The following is a 15,875-nucleotide window of genomic DNA, read 5'->3' as shown; positions in this document are numbered from 1 at the left end:
TGCGTTAGAAAATTTGGATTTATGTATATGAAATTTAACCATTAAGATAAGTAAGTTAATCAAATAAAATTTGCAGGGTAATTAAAGAAACAAAACAATTGTTGATCTGGACGTAGCGTTTACAATAGGAGAAACGTTTCGTCACTCATCCAAGTGACTTTTTCAGTCTCACCTGACTGCAGGATCCCCCAACTTTATAAACAGTACATTTGCACAAAAACTGAAACCAGCTCATTGACCAAAGGTAAATGAAAAAGAAAACAAGACATGGATAAAATAAAGTTAAAATCGAGTCAAAATTTCCACATATAAACCAGACAATTTGAGCTTCAGACAGTATTTTTGTGTGTATTTTATATATATTTTAAACAATTAAAATTGTTTAAAACCGTTTAAAAAGTTTAATAAAATTAAAACGAGAAAAGATTAAAGATTAATTTAAAAATTATGAAAGACTAACAAGATTTTTTTATGACTGTCTTTTAGCGTCAGCTTCTTCTCTTTTTTTCCAAAATATTTACATCTACCCTGCGGGAACACCTGGGGGCGGTAGTGGTTTGATCTCGCAGCAGTTTGCAGGCGTAATCAAAGACGACAGTGAGGACCAATCAGAGCGGTCGGCGGGTCCTGAGCTGCTGCTGTTGTGCTGACCTGTCACAGTTTTGCTAGGACAATATAACGTTACTAAAAAGCATGGCGTCGTTTGTGACTGAAGTTCTAGCCAGCTCTGGCAAACTGGAGAAGGAGGATCTGTCTGGCAAAATAAGCAAGATGTCGCGAAAAGTGGAGGACACAAAGGTAACCACCGACTAGCGTCATAGCATCAGCTAACGTCGCGCTACGCAAAGTTTGAACCAACTCTTAGCTGTTAGCGGGTTTACGGTTAGGTCCCCGTCATTGCTTTAACTTTACTACCTGAAGATACACTCAGCTGCATGTAGAAATTAACCAGAAAATCTGATAATACATGCAGACTGTCAGTAAAGCTCAAAGCGAGTTAACTTCGTTTGTTTAGCAAGATTTGGACTAAGCTATCTGTGGTACAGACTCAGTACTGACACCTAGGTTACGTGGCTTGTAAATATTACTGTACAACGGGAGGAGGTGTGTAAGCTTAAGAAATAAGTTATGCTTTCTCTAGATTTAGAGACGACTTTTGGTCTGATGCAGATCTTATAATGAATGATGTGAGTTGCCGTGCCGTGGTTAAACAGGCTTAATGTTTCTGGCTGGGCATCGTAGGTGATACAAACACCAGGTGACTAGTTATCGCCAGCTGATCTTTTTTTTAATTTTTTTTTAGGTCTAATATCTTTACTTATAGTAATAAATAGGCTGTAGTTAACAGGATTTCAGGACACCTGTTAAAGTTTTAGCCAGCTCTGACAGCCTTCTTCCACGTTTGTCTGCCACATTAAATTAATTTAACTGCTCTTATTTGGGTTTTGCATGATTTCCACCATAGTGTATTTATATCAACTGTTGTGTGTTTTGATAGGAGTTACACTACACACTAAGCCTTAGGCTTATTTTCAACAACACACAAATAATTGTAATCGTTAAGAAACTTCAAAAATGTGCTATCTGAGCTTATTCAGCAGGTTATAGATGAGTAAAAGTTAAATGGTTGTCTCATAATTATTAATATGAAATAAAAGACTCGTTTGTCTTTATGTCTTTTCTCCAGGAAGAGGTGTGCGACATGATAAATAAGCGATACAACGATTTCCTGCCCAGTCTCCAGTCATCAGAGGAGCTGATGTTACAGGTTGATGCAGTCTCCAAAGAAATGGACACTCTAAAAAACTGCATTGAGAATGAAGTATGTATGAAATTGTTTAAAGTGAAAGTTGAACCAGGTCTCATTCTGTTTCATGAAGTAGGTTTTTCTTGTGGTATAACTTAGTAGCATGCTTTTAAAGTATTTGTTGATGTGGACGTAGGTGCAGAACGTCCATGTAGCCGTGGCTGAATATACAAAGCTGAAGCAACAGCTGGAGAAAAATACCGTCATCATAACAATGCTTGGACACCTAAAAGAGGTACACTATTCTTGAGTTTTTATATTAAAGTCAAATAATTGCATGGATGCTTCCAACCAGTCCTTTCTCCAAACAGCTCCCATAATAAAGGTCTCTATTGCTCTAGGATACTTTACTACTGTTCTTGTTTTGTTTTTGTTTTTTTTGTTTTTTTAAATATAAAGGGAAAAGCACACCAACTGTTTCAAAATGCAGAAGTTCATATTCTTACTAGTTTTAGCATCACTTAAATGTAATAGGACCCCTTGGCATGGAACAATCCTGCATGACGAGCTGAGACTTGCAAAATCAATTTTTCCTCATGAAACTTCAGAAAACACATTTTTAATTATTTGCTTTGATGTGATAGCGTCTCTTCTTCTCTCGTTTGTGTTCTTTTCGTGATCCTTTAATCATCTCTTATCGGTTTTTAATTGCATGTATGTTCGTTTTTAATTCTCTTGTATGTTTTGTGTTTATATTTTTTGAGAATTTGTGTGTTCTGTTTTTCTATGTAGTGTTTTTGTTTTTAATGTATTTTCATATAACAACAACAACAACAATAATGATAAAAATAATAACAATGAGTTATGATTGTAAATTATCCTGAAAAATAGGGTGAACTGGCCAGCTTCTCTGTCACTTGACAAAGTGTTTTATTAGCAAAGATCCTGTTTTTTTTTGTGCGTGTGTGTGGTTTTTGTTTGTTTGTTTGTTTTTAAGGCGGTATAGATGTTTCTGTGACTGATGTATCTGCCGTGTGACTCAGTTTCACAGTGCAATGGAAGAATTCAACAAGGCTTTACTGGAGAAGAAGTATGTGGATGCTGCCAACCGGCTGGAAAGAGTAAGAGCTGCTTCATTCATGTCCACACAGCCTTAGGTTACTTTAAACAATACTCAGCGCTAAACCAGCATTTATCTGCCTCAAAAATTTGTCTTTTTAAGGTGACTGCACACATGAGCCCCAGGTTAGGTGGTAAAGCAGGTTAGAGGTTCAGTCGCGGACTCCTCCGGTTCGCATGCCAAAGTGTCCTTGAGCGAGATCCCAAACCTTGAGTTGTGAATAACATCCATTGGAGTTTGAATGTGCGTGTGAATGTTAGAAAGTGCTTAAGCATAGATAAATGTGAGCTTCTGAGACTTTTTGAGTGCTCAACTTACTAGAAAGGCAATCATTAACCATCAGTCCAGTACTATTTAATTTATTCTACTTACTGTTAAGGTAATAAGTCTGTGTTACCTTACTTAACAAGTTCTTTCATTTCCTTTCATTTTGATAAACAGAAATTTGTTTTAATGTTTCACAAACAAGTTAAAATATTTAGTGATACAAAATGTGGAGGTGAAAAAAGCAGAGGGTGACTGAAAACTGGTGTAATGACTTGATCATATTTGCCTGCTTCCTCAGAAAGTTCACTTACAATATATCTGAAATAAATGTGATTATAATAAAAGCTGTTCCAAAAAAGAACAAAGCACTGTAGTTAATTCAAACAGAGGTAGCTATGTTTGGCCTTTTCACTCAATGGCATTTTTGTGACATATCTAATCCAATGTGCAATTCACCCCAGTGAGCCTATACAGTGGCTTTAAGCTAAGTGAAGTACAGCTGAAAAACAAAAGGCATGACTGTGTCAGTAAAGATGAGGCAGAACAAATACAATCACACAAATACCATGATAAAATGGGCCATTGTTAAAAGATTTTTTTTAGTTCCTTTGGGGTCTGTGTGTGTGTCAGTTACTGTGACCAGATACGCTGCACTAACAATGCTGTTCAGTTATACAAAAAGAGAACCCCAGACAACTGTGTTAAATAGACTGAAAAAGATGGCTGGAATGCCTCCTGCGTACATGTGACTCTTTTAAATGAAGAAGAGGGGAACTGTTTCCCTAAAGTGACCTGGTTACTGTTCCACAGTTGTTGTCCTGTTGCCTGTGTAAGATGCTTTCTCTCGGTAGCTGAGTGGACATAAACAGACTACTTCATGGGTCATATTTTTATTGAAGGCAAGGAAAAGTGTGGGATCACTGAAGCGCTGGAAGACTTCTGAGCTGCCGCTCCTCAGTGCTCTCAGCTCTGAGTTGACAGTGCAGAGAGAGAACCTCATTTACCACCTGGGAGATGAATGGAAGCGCCTCGTCATCTGGAAGTTACCATCCACAAAGGGTAAGACATCCTGAAAGAACAGGGTACCACTCTTTGTGTGAGCTCTTTTCCACATTTCATGTGCTAAATAAACAAGCCAAGCTCTATTGCTAACTAGCTCTCACCTTTTTCCAGGTGAGAACGTTATCCACGATTGTACCCAACAGGCTTGAACACATTAGTTAGATTCTATAAGATAATCTTAAAGTATACTTGAGCTGTAGCTTTTGGGTGTGTGTTCCCAGAGCCTGCAGGGGAGATGTCTTTCTTGAAGGTGGAGCTGAAACTGAGCAGTGCTTGCAGTAAGGATAGCGAACTGAAACCACCTACACTACTGAGCTCTGTCCTGCAAGCTCTGGCCATCCAGGGAGACCTTCAGCACAAGATCAAACTCTTCAGTAAGAAGAAGCAGCACCGCCATAAAGCAGCAGTACTTTTGTGTTCTTTTAAAATGTGTATAATACCTTGTATGTACTTTATTTCATTTAAAATATTTATGATAAATGTGTGACTGTTCTATACCATATTTGTGGTACAGCGCTGCAATTTTTATAACATAATTTTCTTTGTTAAAGATGTTTCTCAAGTGAGTCAGCCAGGTTAATCTATTTAGCTCTGAAGCACAATGTACCTGAGGTCAGAACCCCGCTCACTTATGCTTTCTGTTGATATTCAGGTCAGGTGCTTTTGAAGAACATGTTGAAGCCGTTGGTGATGTACGCGTCTCTGTCTGTGAGAGTGACTGAGCAGCAGGGTGAGGGAACCACGCTGGCCCTGCAGTGTTTGGAGGAGAGCGACGAGGAGCGATGCGCACCTTCAAAGGTCTACAACAAGCTGCTGCTGGTGCTCAAGACGCTTCATTCACACCTCCTAGGTACAGTATGGCTGCACGTACTGGTTGTAAAATACATACTGGGTTTTACATCTTTTGGGGTCATTACATAGAAAGCAATGACAGACTGAATATGAGGAGAAATTATCCATGCTAACCTGAAATATTGCATCTGAGTCTTGTTGAAGAGGCAAGTCACTTGTTTATTATTTTCCAGACGTGTCGATTGGTGATAAAAAGTTGTCCGCTATCTTGGGGGAGCTGATTTGGGAGGAAATGTCCCACACCATCATACATGAGTGCTTGGTGCACTCCATCCCCACCAACAGCAGCCAGCTGGAGAAATACAACACTGTATGGACCTAACAGCTCTTTGTCTAGTATAATAATATTATAATACACGCAACTACATTTTTACTATGTATTTGTTCTCTTTTTGTGTTGAAGGTGATAAAGGAAACAGAGGAGTTCGAGAAGTCTCTAAAGGAGATGGAGTATCTGCAGGGTGATTCCACAGACCTGCTCAAATATGCCAGAGATGTTAACTGTCATTTTGCCAGCAAGAAGTGCAAGGACGTCATTGTAGCAGCCCGTAAACTCATGACCTCAAAGATGCATAACACAGTCAAAGTATGTGAGGCTGAGTGTCTGAGTGTTCTCTTATCATAATGTGAAAAACATTCCACAGAATGTCAAAAAATGAATTATGTTGTATTTTTAGCTAATATTGTGAAGTTTTCCTTATCCTTTTAAGATCTTTGTGTAAAAATCATTAAATGGTTTTCATCAGGCCACCTCCTAAATATGCTACAAAAACTGTTGTGTGAAGATGTATTTAAATAACTATTCCACTGGAGTTGTACAAAATTACATGCATGTGTGATTACGCTTGTAATTACCCCTGCTGCAAATTATTTCCTTCTTACAAACTTTATGTAATAGATCACACCAGACTCAAAACTTCGCCTCCCCAAGCTGCCAGCTCCAAGTTCAGAGAGCAAGGTCAAGCCAGAGAGCTTAAAGGAGGAGGTGACAATGGAGAACTCAAAGCAGCTGTCTGCGTGGAGTCTGAGGCTGCCAGCCTGTCGCATCAGTGAGTCAGTGCAGCAGCTGATGGAGCTGGCACTCGACACTCTGTGTGAAGCTGTTGGGAGCTCAACACAAAGGTCTGTTACAGTTCTGAGAGAGCTCACTGTGTTTTGTGTTGATGTATGCTTGAGTCCTGATAATAATCCTTCTGTGCTTTTCTAAAATGAGAAATCTAATACTGTCCCTTAGCTGTTGCAGTTTCAAAGTGATTTCAATACCTCTGTCCAAAATAGGTCAAAATATCCTTTTATTTATATATAGACTTTACACTGCACGGGGAAGGTTGATTCTTTACGCACTCAATTTGAAAACTGTTCTGTTCTTCTTTGCAGTGCTTTGCAGCTCTTCTTCACTGTGAGAAACATTTTCCAGCTGTTCTACGATGTTGTGCCAACGTACCACAAGTAAGGCTGTTTCCATCACATAACATGTGACGGACAAAAGCAGTACATGTATTGCGAAAATGTAAATGAGTAACTGTTGTTTCTCTGTTACTCAGGGAAAACCTGCTCAAATTTCCTCACCTAGCTGCCATCCAGCACAACAACTGCATGTACCTGGCCCATCATCTACTCACCCTGGGTCACCATTTCAGAAACCACCTGCCGCAGCCTCTCAGCGAGGGCGTCGCAACTTTTGTTGACATGGTGCCAGGATTCAGGAAACTGGGTAAGCATTCTGTCATGAATTGTCGTACTATGAACTGCCCTCTGTTGTTGCCAGATGCAAATTATTAATGATTCAGATACTCAAGATTTGATTTCAAGTTTCTGTCACGCTGGACCAAAGAGAGAAAGGGGCTTTATGGCAAAATCGGGGCAAAAGTTTCCTACCAAGGACCAACATTCAATCTACAGTTTGCTTTGAAATATGAGCACACTTATCTCTCCAAAAACATTTATCCCTTTTTGTTCTTTTTCTTGCAGGTGCCCAATGCTTCTTAGCCCAGCTGAATGTTCAGAGAGCTGAACTGCTGGAGCGACTTTCCACTGCTCACAATTTCTGCAACCTGGATGATGAAGATAACTACACTGCAGCTAGCAAAGCAGTACGGCAGGTGAGTGGGGAGAAATGCTCATTATAGAAAAAGAGTTTGGGCACCAAGCTGATGTGGTGTTTAGCACTGTTGTTAGAAGAAGGTTTGAATAGAAGTATATCATGATCAGGCCTCTTTTCCACTTGTTCTTACTCGACTAAACTCGGTTTTGTAGTTTAAGAACTATAATTGAGTATAACCTCAGTGTAGCTGGGGTCATTAGAGCAAGGAGGCCCGTGACATTATTTGTATGTGACACAAATGCAACACAACAATGGAGGACACTGAGGAATGTCTGCTGCTGGGTCTTTGGCTTAAGGAAAAAGAGAGCCATTCGGCTCGACTCTTGGGTGCTTGGAACCCTGGCCGAGTGGTACTAAAAAGTACCCGGTGCCAGGTAGTACCAACTGATAGAAAACACTAAGAGTCGAGTTGAGCCAGATAGGTGCTAGTGGAAAAGAGGCGTATGAGGTTAAGTTACACCTTCCAATAAGGCTTTTCAAAGACTGTGGTAAATGGGGGTGTCTAAATGGGGGGATCAATTCCATCAGAGCCACACGAGGGGCAGCTGAAATGCTTTCTTAATTGATATCCTTATTAAATAGTTAATGAGTATAATGTAAATATCCATTCAAAGTCCTTTGAGTGGTCAGTAAGACTAGGAAAGCACTACATACATGTTAGTCCATTTTCACCCTTTAGGCTGTGCAGTGCTTTTTACTCATGCTCCACTCATCTTTTTGTTTGATTGCAGGTTATTCATCAGTTGAAGCAGTTGGGTACAGTCTGGCAGGATGTCCTTCCGGTCAGCATCTATTGTAAAGCCATGGGCACCCTCCTCAACACAGCCATCACAGAAGTTACTGCCAAAGTCATGATGCTAGAGGTTTGCGTTACTGAAATTAAAGTTGACGAATCAAGCAAATAAACATTTGTCATAATAAAGCCCTAATAAGATGTTGTCTTTGGTTGATGAAATATGAAATTCAGGTTCTAATACTAGGATGCTGTGTTACATGCTCGGAGTTGACATATTTAATCTTTAATAAGGATTGTATTTGTCACTATAGGACATTTCCTCTGAGGATGGGAACCATCTCCAGACTTTGTGCCAAACTATAATTGATGAAGGCCCGCTGGTCTTTATCCCTCTGGCTGAGGAAAAGAAGAATAAGAAATATCAGGAGGAAGTGCCCCTCTATGTGAAGAAGTGGGGCACCTTCAAGGAGCTCGTCATCGTGCTGCAGGCCAATCTGCAGGAGATTGTTGACAGGTAAGAAAGAAACTTCACAACACAGAAAATAACATAAAGGTGTGGTGTAACAGTGGCTTGTCATTACTTTTAATCCATTCAGCCTTTAAATTAATGGCTTGTTTGTAAGTGTGACGGTGTTATATTTTTATAGCTATAAAAGAAAAGTTAGTATGTAGGAATTTACAGTGATATTTCTCCATTGATATGCATGCATGTAAAAGTCTGCTTTTACATGCATGCATATTTATTTATTTATGTATTTATTTATCCAGTACCTGTCATGGGGGGAGGAAAATAATCCACAGAGTGCTTTGCATTAAAAACTGGCATTAAAAAAAAAAAGCACAGAAGATAAAAACATAGGCTACGTTTACACTGCAGGTCTTAATGCTCAATTCCGATTTTTTGATCAAATCCGATTTTTTTGTCTGCTCGTTCACACTACAAATAAAATGCGACAGCAAACGCGCTCTAGTGTGAACGCTCAAAGCGGCCCGCATGCGCAAAAGAAGATGTCACACACAACGCGCTCTGTTTAGACCAGAGCAAACAGTATTGTTTGACTGATGGCCCTTAATATAAAGACTTTACGTTTCCCAATTTTTTTGCTTTAAGCTATTTTGTTATTTACATAATAATGTAGATAACCTAATAATTATCGTTATTGCTGTTTTAGAGGAGCGGTGCTTCAAAGGATAGTTGCAGATTTTTGTCAGAATCTGCAGATTATGCAGTACAAATAAAATGGTCACGTTTCTCCAACGTTGTCTTCCCAGCAGTTTCACCTGATAGCCAGGAAGCGTTCGCGATGTCTTATCGGGCGCTTCTCCGGCGCTGATAATTGGCGTCTGTCTTGTGTCAGTGACGTAAAAGACGGATTTAATGCGCCTTCACCGTTCAAACAGCAGTCGCTTTCTGAAACATCGGATATGTATCTGATTCAGTACCACATACGAAAGTGACCCAGATCGGATTTGAAAATATCGGATTTGTGCTGTTCACACTGTCATACCATGATCGGATATGGGTCACATAGGGTCAAAAAAGTCGGATTTGATGCGCTTTCGCCTGCAGTGTGAACATAGCCATAATATGTATAACAGCATACATAAAACATCATACTGCCTAAAACTAGTTAAACCAGTCTGAATAAATGAGTCTTCAGCTGCTTCTTAAAGCTGGAGGGGGCCACAGTTCTAAAGGATTTATCCCCCCTGGTCTTAAAATGACTTTGTGGGACCATTAATAGTCTTTGACTGGAAGATCTAAGTATCTTACTATATCTCTTTTCTTTTGTGTGGCTGTCTGACTTGTCTCTGATTCGTCTCCATAGGTGGGCTGACAGTAAAGGTCCGCTGGCTTTGGAGTTCTCGAGTTCGGAGGTGAAGAATCTGGTCCGAGCTTTGTTTCAGAATACGGAGAGGAGAGCTGCAGCTTTGGCCAAAATCAAATAGATTCTTGGAAAGAGAAAAAATCCCAACAAGATACTACAGCACTTTTCCACTGTGGAAATAAGGACTCTTTGCCTTTATTCATTTCTATTTTCTGTTATTTGCATAAAATATAAACATTTACATGTATACAGGCTGAACAGCTCATCACATAAATGGTTGAGGTGTTGTCACTGGGGATTTATTACTCCCCAGCCCCCTGAGGTGTAACCAGAACCTTGCCCTCCATTGACACATGATGCTGTATTCAGGGTAACTTTGCTGCACTTCATTAATCAAACTTACTGATGTGATTTCAGGAGTTTATTTGTTTGAACCTAAGCGCCTCTAAAGGACCATTATGTTGTGAAAGACCTGCTCTGGACCTTGCACTTAGTATTGCAAATTATCTTGTTTGAGCAGTGAAACTGAATTTTTCCATGTGTGTCTGTGTGTTCTGATATAACTTATCCAAATAAACCGAAACACTCAATTTTTTCGAGACCTTGTCCAGGCTGTTCTTGATGAATAGAAATGATGAGTGTTCTTGGTGATGGGTCTTGCCATCATACAACTTCATAATGCTCAGTATGCAGAGAATATAGTAGCAGCTTATTTTTGTAAGTTCCATTCGTTAATTTGATCCCTGTATTGTATTCGGTCGGGTCTGTGTTTCATTTACAGCTGCCACCACTGATAGATGACCTATAAAACAGCCTTAAGTGTCCATGCTTTTGTGGAACTTTTTCCAGCATCATTTCAACAAATCGCTTTACAAAAGTTAAAGAAAACTGTATACACCCAGGTTTTATTATGTTCAGGGCTGATTAAATTATCTGACTAGGGTGAGAGTATCTGGGCTGAAATGTTCCAAAAACTGTTGCAGGCTTTTGAATGCACCGTGAATCATATTAGGTTTGTGAAAGCAGACTGTAAGAATGAAAAAACATTGTCAGTGTTTGTGCTCTGAACGATTGAGGGGGAGGAGACAAACAGCTGCATAGCTCCACAGCAGCAGCTCTTCACTCTAAACTCTCTCCTCCTCCATTTGATTACCCCGATGAGCTGAAGGAAGTTACATTATACCAGCAGCAGCGTTCATCTTAAGATATGCTTTGCAGAGGTATGTGGGGTTTTCAGTAAATAAATCTGAACATGTGAACTCAATCTATAAGACATTAATACTGTCTTTGCTTTCTTTATCTAAACTTACTCAGTTACTTGTCCTGTATTTTAAGCAATAGAAAACACAGATACACTGTTGTGTGGTATTTATGTAATGCTTGTTTTCACAGGAATCTAAATTAAATTAATTTTTATTCATAATGATACATTTGGATTAATTTGGTTAACTGATTGATTGGATATGGAAAATGTAAAAAAAAAAAAAAAGTGAAAATTGAGGGAAACATCAAAGATTACCTGTCAAAACCAACAACAAAAAAACAGTCTAATGTGGGTGAATTATTTTCTGCCAGTACCCTTATTGATTAAACTGCGCTACATATTCTACTTTCCAATGAATATCCTGGAAATAACTCATTAAAAATTTAAAAATACATGCATACTGTACTTGTCGACTTACTTCAGGTTTTCGTTGCCTGGAGTAGCAGTCAGTCTGAGTGCCCCAATCAGGTCAGCTTAGCATAACATGGAATATTTGGCAATGTAATTTTTTTTTACTCAAAATATTTTTTGACTAAGTATTAACGTATTGTAAATATAGTTACAAAAAACATCACAAGGACTGGTTACATTGAAAATGAAACAAAAAAGGAAGAAAAAAAAGACTAAAACCCATCCACAGCAGTTCAACATGTATGGAAATGACTATTGTTTATATAAAACCTCTGAAGTTACAAAGTTGTAGAAGATAATACTAATTGAATATCAATCTGTATTTCCACCATATTTGTTTATACTCTTGCACCTTACAAAATGTCTGGACTGAGTTCATAATTAAGCTTCATATTAAATTATATTGATTGTAACTGGCTATTGTAACACAGTATTTTTTTTATCATTGTTAAACTATATAAACTACTATATTTTATAATAGTTTACTTTTTATTTATAGACTACATCTTATTTGACAATTATCACATATGGCTGATGCTTATTTTTAAAACAAAAATCTTGCTAGGTGTTTTATATTATCAATACAACACGTGAGATATGCGACACCCTCATCTACAAACAGCTACTAGTTGCTCAAAATCCTTAAGCAACTCTAAAGCATAAATGGGCTAGAAAGATTTAAGATTGTAAGTTGTTATTTGTTTTCGAATGTTTCCTTGTAGTAAAATCCTGTCTCCCTGACTCATGTTGCTTGATAGCTGTAAATGTATTACACAGATGGGCACACATGTAGTCAAGATGAATTTTGGCCACATCTGGACACTACTTTCTAGATTTAAGCCTTCAGGCAAATACAGTTGGTAATCTTTTCAAATCCTTTGTATTCTTTGGTGTAGTTCAGATTAATTTTAAGGATTAGGACAATCCCTGCATGTGCAACAAGTTGCAGCGGTGACTGATCAGCCCACTTCAGACAGATGAAACCTGCTGTTATGCTGATCTGAATCTGAGGTAACCTCGTGAATCACCTGAATATAAATAGAGGATGACCTGGCAGCATGAATAAGTAAATACATAGTTAAAGAATAAATATATGTTCTTAGTCCTTTTTTTTAGATTATATTGTTTTATGTATTTTAATAATAAAGGCCTGTAAAGCAAGGCCAGCTTTGACTCATAAACCAAGTGCTCAGCCAGACTGAAAAACAGGAAGTTTAGTGCAGAGCTGCAGAGGCATATACAGGAAACCAGACAGAACTAAGTAGGAACTAAGTAACACAGAAGGAGTTGTTTTTATCGAAACTATGTGTGACGTGTAAAGGACCAAAATAATACAAACCATTTTTGGTTTCTAACGCTAGAGATCTGCAAAATGGCTTTGGGCTGTGCATGTCTCTCTCTTCCGGAAGATGATTAAATAAAATAATTATAAATAGTTTGACTGAGTCGTGTTCTCTCTATTCAGTAAAAGGATGACAAGAACCAGATTTATTATTTTGATTGTTGTTTTAAATTAATTTAAATTACTTTAGAATGGAAGTTTGGTTTCAGCCAACAACCATGTCATGTCTGAAGTCACACATATTACCTTTCTTTTTCACTATGATGCTTGGTTTGGTTTCTGAACGTCTACACGACTAGAGTCATTGGTTTACTCAGCCACTCTGTTCTGTGTACACTAACTCTCCCCGACAATAAAGCATGAACTGTGTGCAATGTTGAATCATTGTTGGCCACATCACATCATCCATATCCACATTTTTCTGCAATATTTTTGGAATATTGTGAATATTATGTAATATTTTCTGCAATTTCAGGTTGCAGATAAATTCACTTTGATCCATGATGATCACTAACTGCTCGTCACCCCCACCATCCCAAGAGGGGCCTCAGTGTCCACCTGAGAGTTCCTCTCAGGTGTTCGCTCCAGCTGAGCATGAGGTTCATCAACAGGACGTCATCCAAGAAACTCCTCTAGAATCAGTAGAAGACACCTTGAAATCTCTGCACATGCATCGTAACAAACACTTTAAACGTTTGAGCTCTCAATGGCAATCAACCTTCAGGGGCAACATTGCTCTCTCTCCAACAGAGAAGTGGCACAGTGCAAAGAGCTTCAGGAGGCGCTGCAAGCTGCTGGGAGACGAGCAGCCTCTATGTGTCACTACCAACAATCAGCGCCAGCGTTACGTCACCAAGGACGGCAAGTGCAGGGTTAATCTGGGACACATTAAAGACAAGAGTCGCTTCATTTCAGATATTTTCACCACATTAGTAGATCTTAAATATCTCTGGTTCCTTCTCGTCTTCACTGCCTGTTACATCCTCACATGGATGTCCTTTGGTGCAATCTACTTCTTAGATGCTTGGCTACGTGACGACATTGCACACGCCCACGACTCCCAGTGGCAGGCATGCTTTGAAAATGTGGACAGCTACCTCGCAGCCCTGCTGCTATCTCTGGAGACCCAGAGGACTATTGGGTACGGCACCAGGAGGGTAACAGCTAATTGTCCTGAGGGTGTGGTGCTCCTGATGGTCCAGTCCATCACCGGCTCCATTATCGATGCCGTGATGGTGGGCTGTATGTTCGTTAAAATCTCCCGACCACAGCAGAGGGCCCAGACACTGATCTTCAGCAAACACTGCGTCATCTGCGAGCGTGACGAGAAGCTTTGCTTGCTCTTCCGCATAGGTGACCTTCGAGAGAGCCACATGGTGGACGCCAAGATCCGAGCCAAGCTGATCAAATCCAGGCAGACCAAGGAGGGAGAGTTCATCCCACTGGAGCAGACAGAGATCAATCTGGGCTATGACACTGGAGGAGACAGGCTTCTCCTGGTAGAGCCCCAAACCATTGCCCATATCATCAATGACAGTAGTCCCTTCTGGGAGGTGGGGGCCAAGCGCTTGAAGAGGGAGACACTGGAGATTATCGTTATCCTGGAAGGCATTGTGGAGGCATCAGGTTTGTAGAAATGTGGTGCTTGTGCTGTTTAATATGGATACAGCTACGTTTACAACTTTGCTTGTTTGTCATTTTTGAAAAGAGCTAAGTATGTGTGTTATTATTAAACTGGGATTTTATTGCTTGTTGTGATGTTTACTGGTTGTTTTGTGATGTTACAGTAACACGTACAGTAGCATAGATCTTCATAAAGCTGCTTTGTGGTAGTTTTTTTGCCATTGTTTGAGTGGTTGGCAAACTGAAACCAACTAAGAAAAAGGTTACTGTTACTGTTCACCATCTAAAATATTAATAAATTTGTGTTCATAAAAAAACTTTATTCTTATGGCTCAGTGCTGGCTAAAGTGCATAAATGCAGAGAAAAAGATGTGCTTTCATGTAAACTTGCACACAATAAAGTTATGTCCTGGTAAAATCTGTTGGATCTTTTTCCAATAAAGTGACCGGTTCCTAACCCGCTGATGCTTTTCTGCAGGTATGACATGCCAGGCAAGGACATCCTACACACAGGATGAGATTCTGTGGGGTCACCGATTTGCTTCGTGCATTTCCCTGGAAAAAGGAGCATTCCTCGTGGACTGCAGTGCGTTTGACAAAACCTTTGAAGTCGAAATGTCTCCACTCAGTGCAAGAAACAGAAGCCATGCAAAGGATGAGGAATCTATATTTTAGAAACTGAAAACAGGTCTTATTTGTGGAAACTAGGAATCTGCAGTTGTAGTAATTTTATCTACTTTCTTGATGTGGAAAGTTAATTATTTTGCTATGTAAGTAGGTGAACTGAGTAATTTTCAATGATCTATTAAATTTTAAAGACAAACATGGCTTTCATACCTCTTTTTGTACACCAGCTGTGACATTCTCTGAAGTAATGACAATCATATTAATGAATATAAATCTCAGGGAGGCCATAATTTCTGTTGTTTTCCTTGTTGTATGTTTTGACATAACATGGTGTCTGATTTATTTCAAATCAAGTAAAATAAAATTTATCCTCTTTTTTTGTTCTTCATCTTTTAGTTGTTCCTTTTAGGGGGCACCATAGTGGATCCTCCATCTCACCCTATCCATAGCATCCTTTTCTGTCACACCAATCCCTATGCATGCATTTTCTCTGTGCGCTTCCTCATTTTCAGCATCCTTTGTCCAATATATCTACTATCCCTTCTTCTGCATTTGTCCAAATCATCTCAGACTTGCCTCTAACTTTGTCTCCAAACTGCTCAGCCCCCCTGATATTCTCATTTCTAATCCTGTCATTCTGCTCACTCCCAATGAAAATGTTTAACATCTTCAGCTGTCTCACTTCCAGTTCAGCCTCCTATCTTTTTCTCAGTGACACCAGCTCCAAGCCATATATCATAGCAGGTCTCACTACCATCTTGTAAATCTTACCCTTTACTCCAGCTGCTATCCTTCTGTCACAAATCACCCCTAACACCGGCCTCCACCTATTCTACCTTGCATGCACTCTTTTTTTCACCTTTCTTGTCCCCTCTCCATTGGTTTGGATGA

The 15,875-nt window shown here is 39.3% G+C and overlaps 2 protein-coding genes across 2 annotated transcripts; both read left to right on the top strand.

Annotated features, from left to right (window-relative positions):
• The first annotated feature begins 630 nt into the window (after positions 1–630).
• Positions 631–10,292, top strand: zw10 (zw10 kinetochore protein). The gene is made up of 16 exons (XM_085364043.1): positions 631–798; positions 1,688–1,822; positions 1,944–2,042; positions 2,791–2,868; positions 4,034–4,193; positions 4,418–4,570; positions 4,849–5,046; positions 5,222–5,358; positions 5,452–5,634; positions 5,947–6,170; positions 6,426–6,497; positions 6,593–6,762; positions 7,020–7,150; positions 7,884–8,015; positions 8,200–8,402; positions 9,718–10,292. Exons 1-16 carry the CDS (start codon positions 694–696, stop codon positions 9,836–9,838), a joined length of 2,301 nt encoding a protein of 766 aa, XP_085220169.1. The 5' UTR covers positions 631–693; the 3' UTR covers positions 9,839–10,292.
• A 580-nt stretch (positions 10,293–10,872) lies between these two features.
• LOC146624608 (G protein-activated inward rectifier potassium channel 3-like) lies at positions 10,873–15,033 on the top strand. The gene is made up of 3 exons (XM_085364042.1): positions 10,873–10,937; positions 13,210–14,360; positions 14,836–15,033. Exons 2-3 carry the CDS (start codon positions 13,235–13,237, stop codon positions 15,030–15,032), a joined length of 1,323 nt encoding a protein of 440 aa, XP_085220168.1. The 5' UTR covers positions 10,873–10,937; positions 13,210–13,234; the 3' UTR covers position 15,033.
• Positions 15,034–15,875: the final 842 nt, after the last annotated feature.

Source organism: Diplotaxodon limnothrissa, linkage group LG10 (assembly GCF_057381915.1).
Source record: "Diplotaxodon limnothrissa isolate DT_005_m linkage group LG10, D_limnothrissa_male_GT1.1, whole genome shotgun sequence".
Lineage (NCBI taxonomy): Eukaryota > Metazoa > Chordata > Actinopteri > Cichliformes > Cichlidae > Diplotaxodon > Diplotaxodon limnothrissa.
Note: the sequence above shows the minus strand (reverse complement) of the source record. Positions and strands in the feature narration are given on the sequence as shown.

Coding starts and splice junctions, on each gene's coding strand:
- zw10 (XM_085364043.1), top strand. CDS start 694: ATGGCGTCGTTTGTGACTGAAGTTCTAGCCAGCTCTGGCAAACTGGAG. Junction 6,171..6,425: donor GTTGGGAGCTCAACACAAAG/GTCTGTTACAGT, acceptor TCTTCTTTGCAG/TGCTTTGCAGCTCTTCTTCA. Junction 7,151..7,883: donor CTAGCAAAGCAGTACGGCAG/GTGAGTGGGGAG, acceptor GTTTGATTGCAG/GTTATTCATCAGTTGAAGCA.
- LOC146624608 (XM_085364042.1), top strand. CDS start 13,235: ATGATGATCACTAACTGCTCGTCACCCCCACCATCCCAAGAGGGGCCT. Junction 14,361..14,835: donor AGGCATTGTGGAGGCATCAG/GTTTGTAGAAAT, acceptor GCTTTTCTGCAG/GTATGACATGCCAGGCAAGG.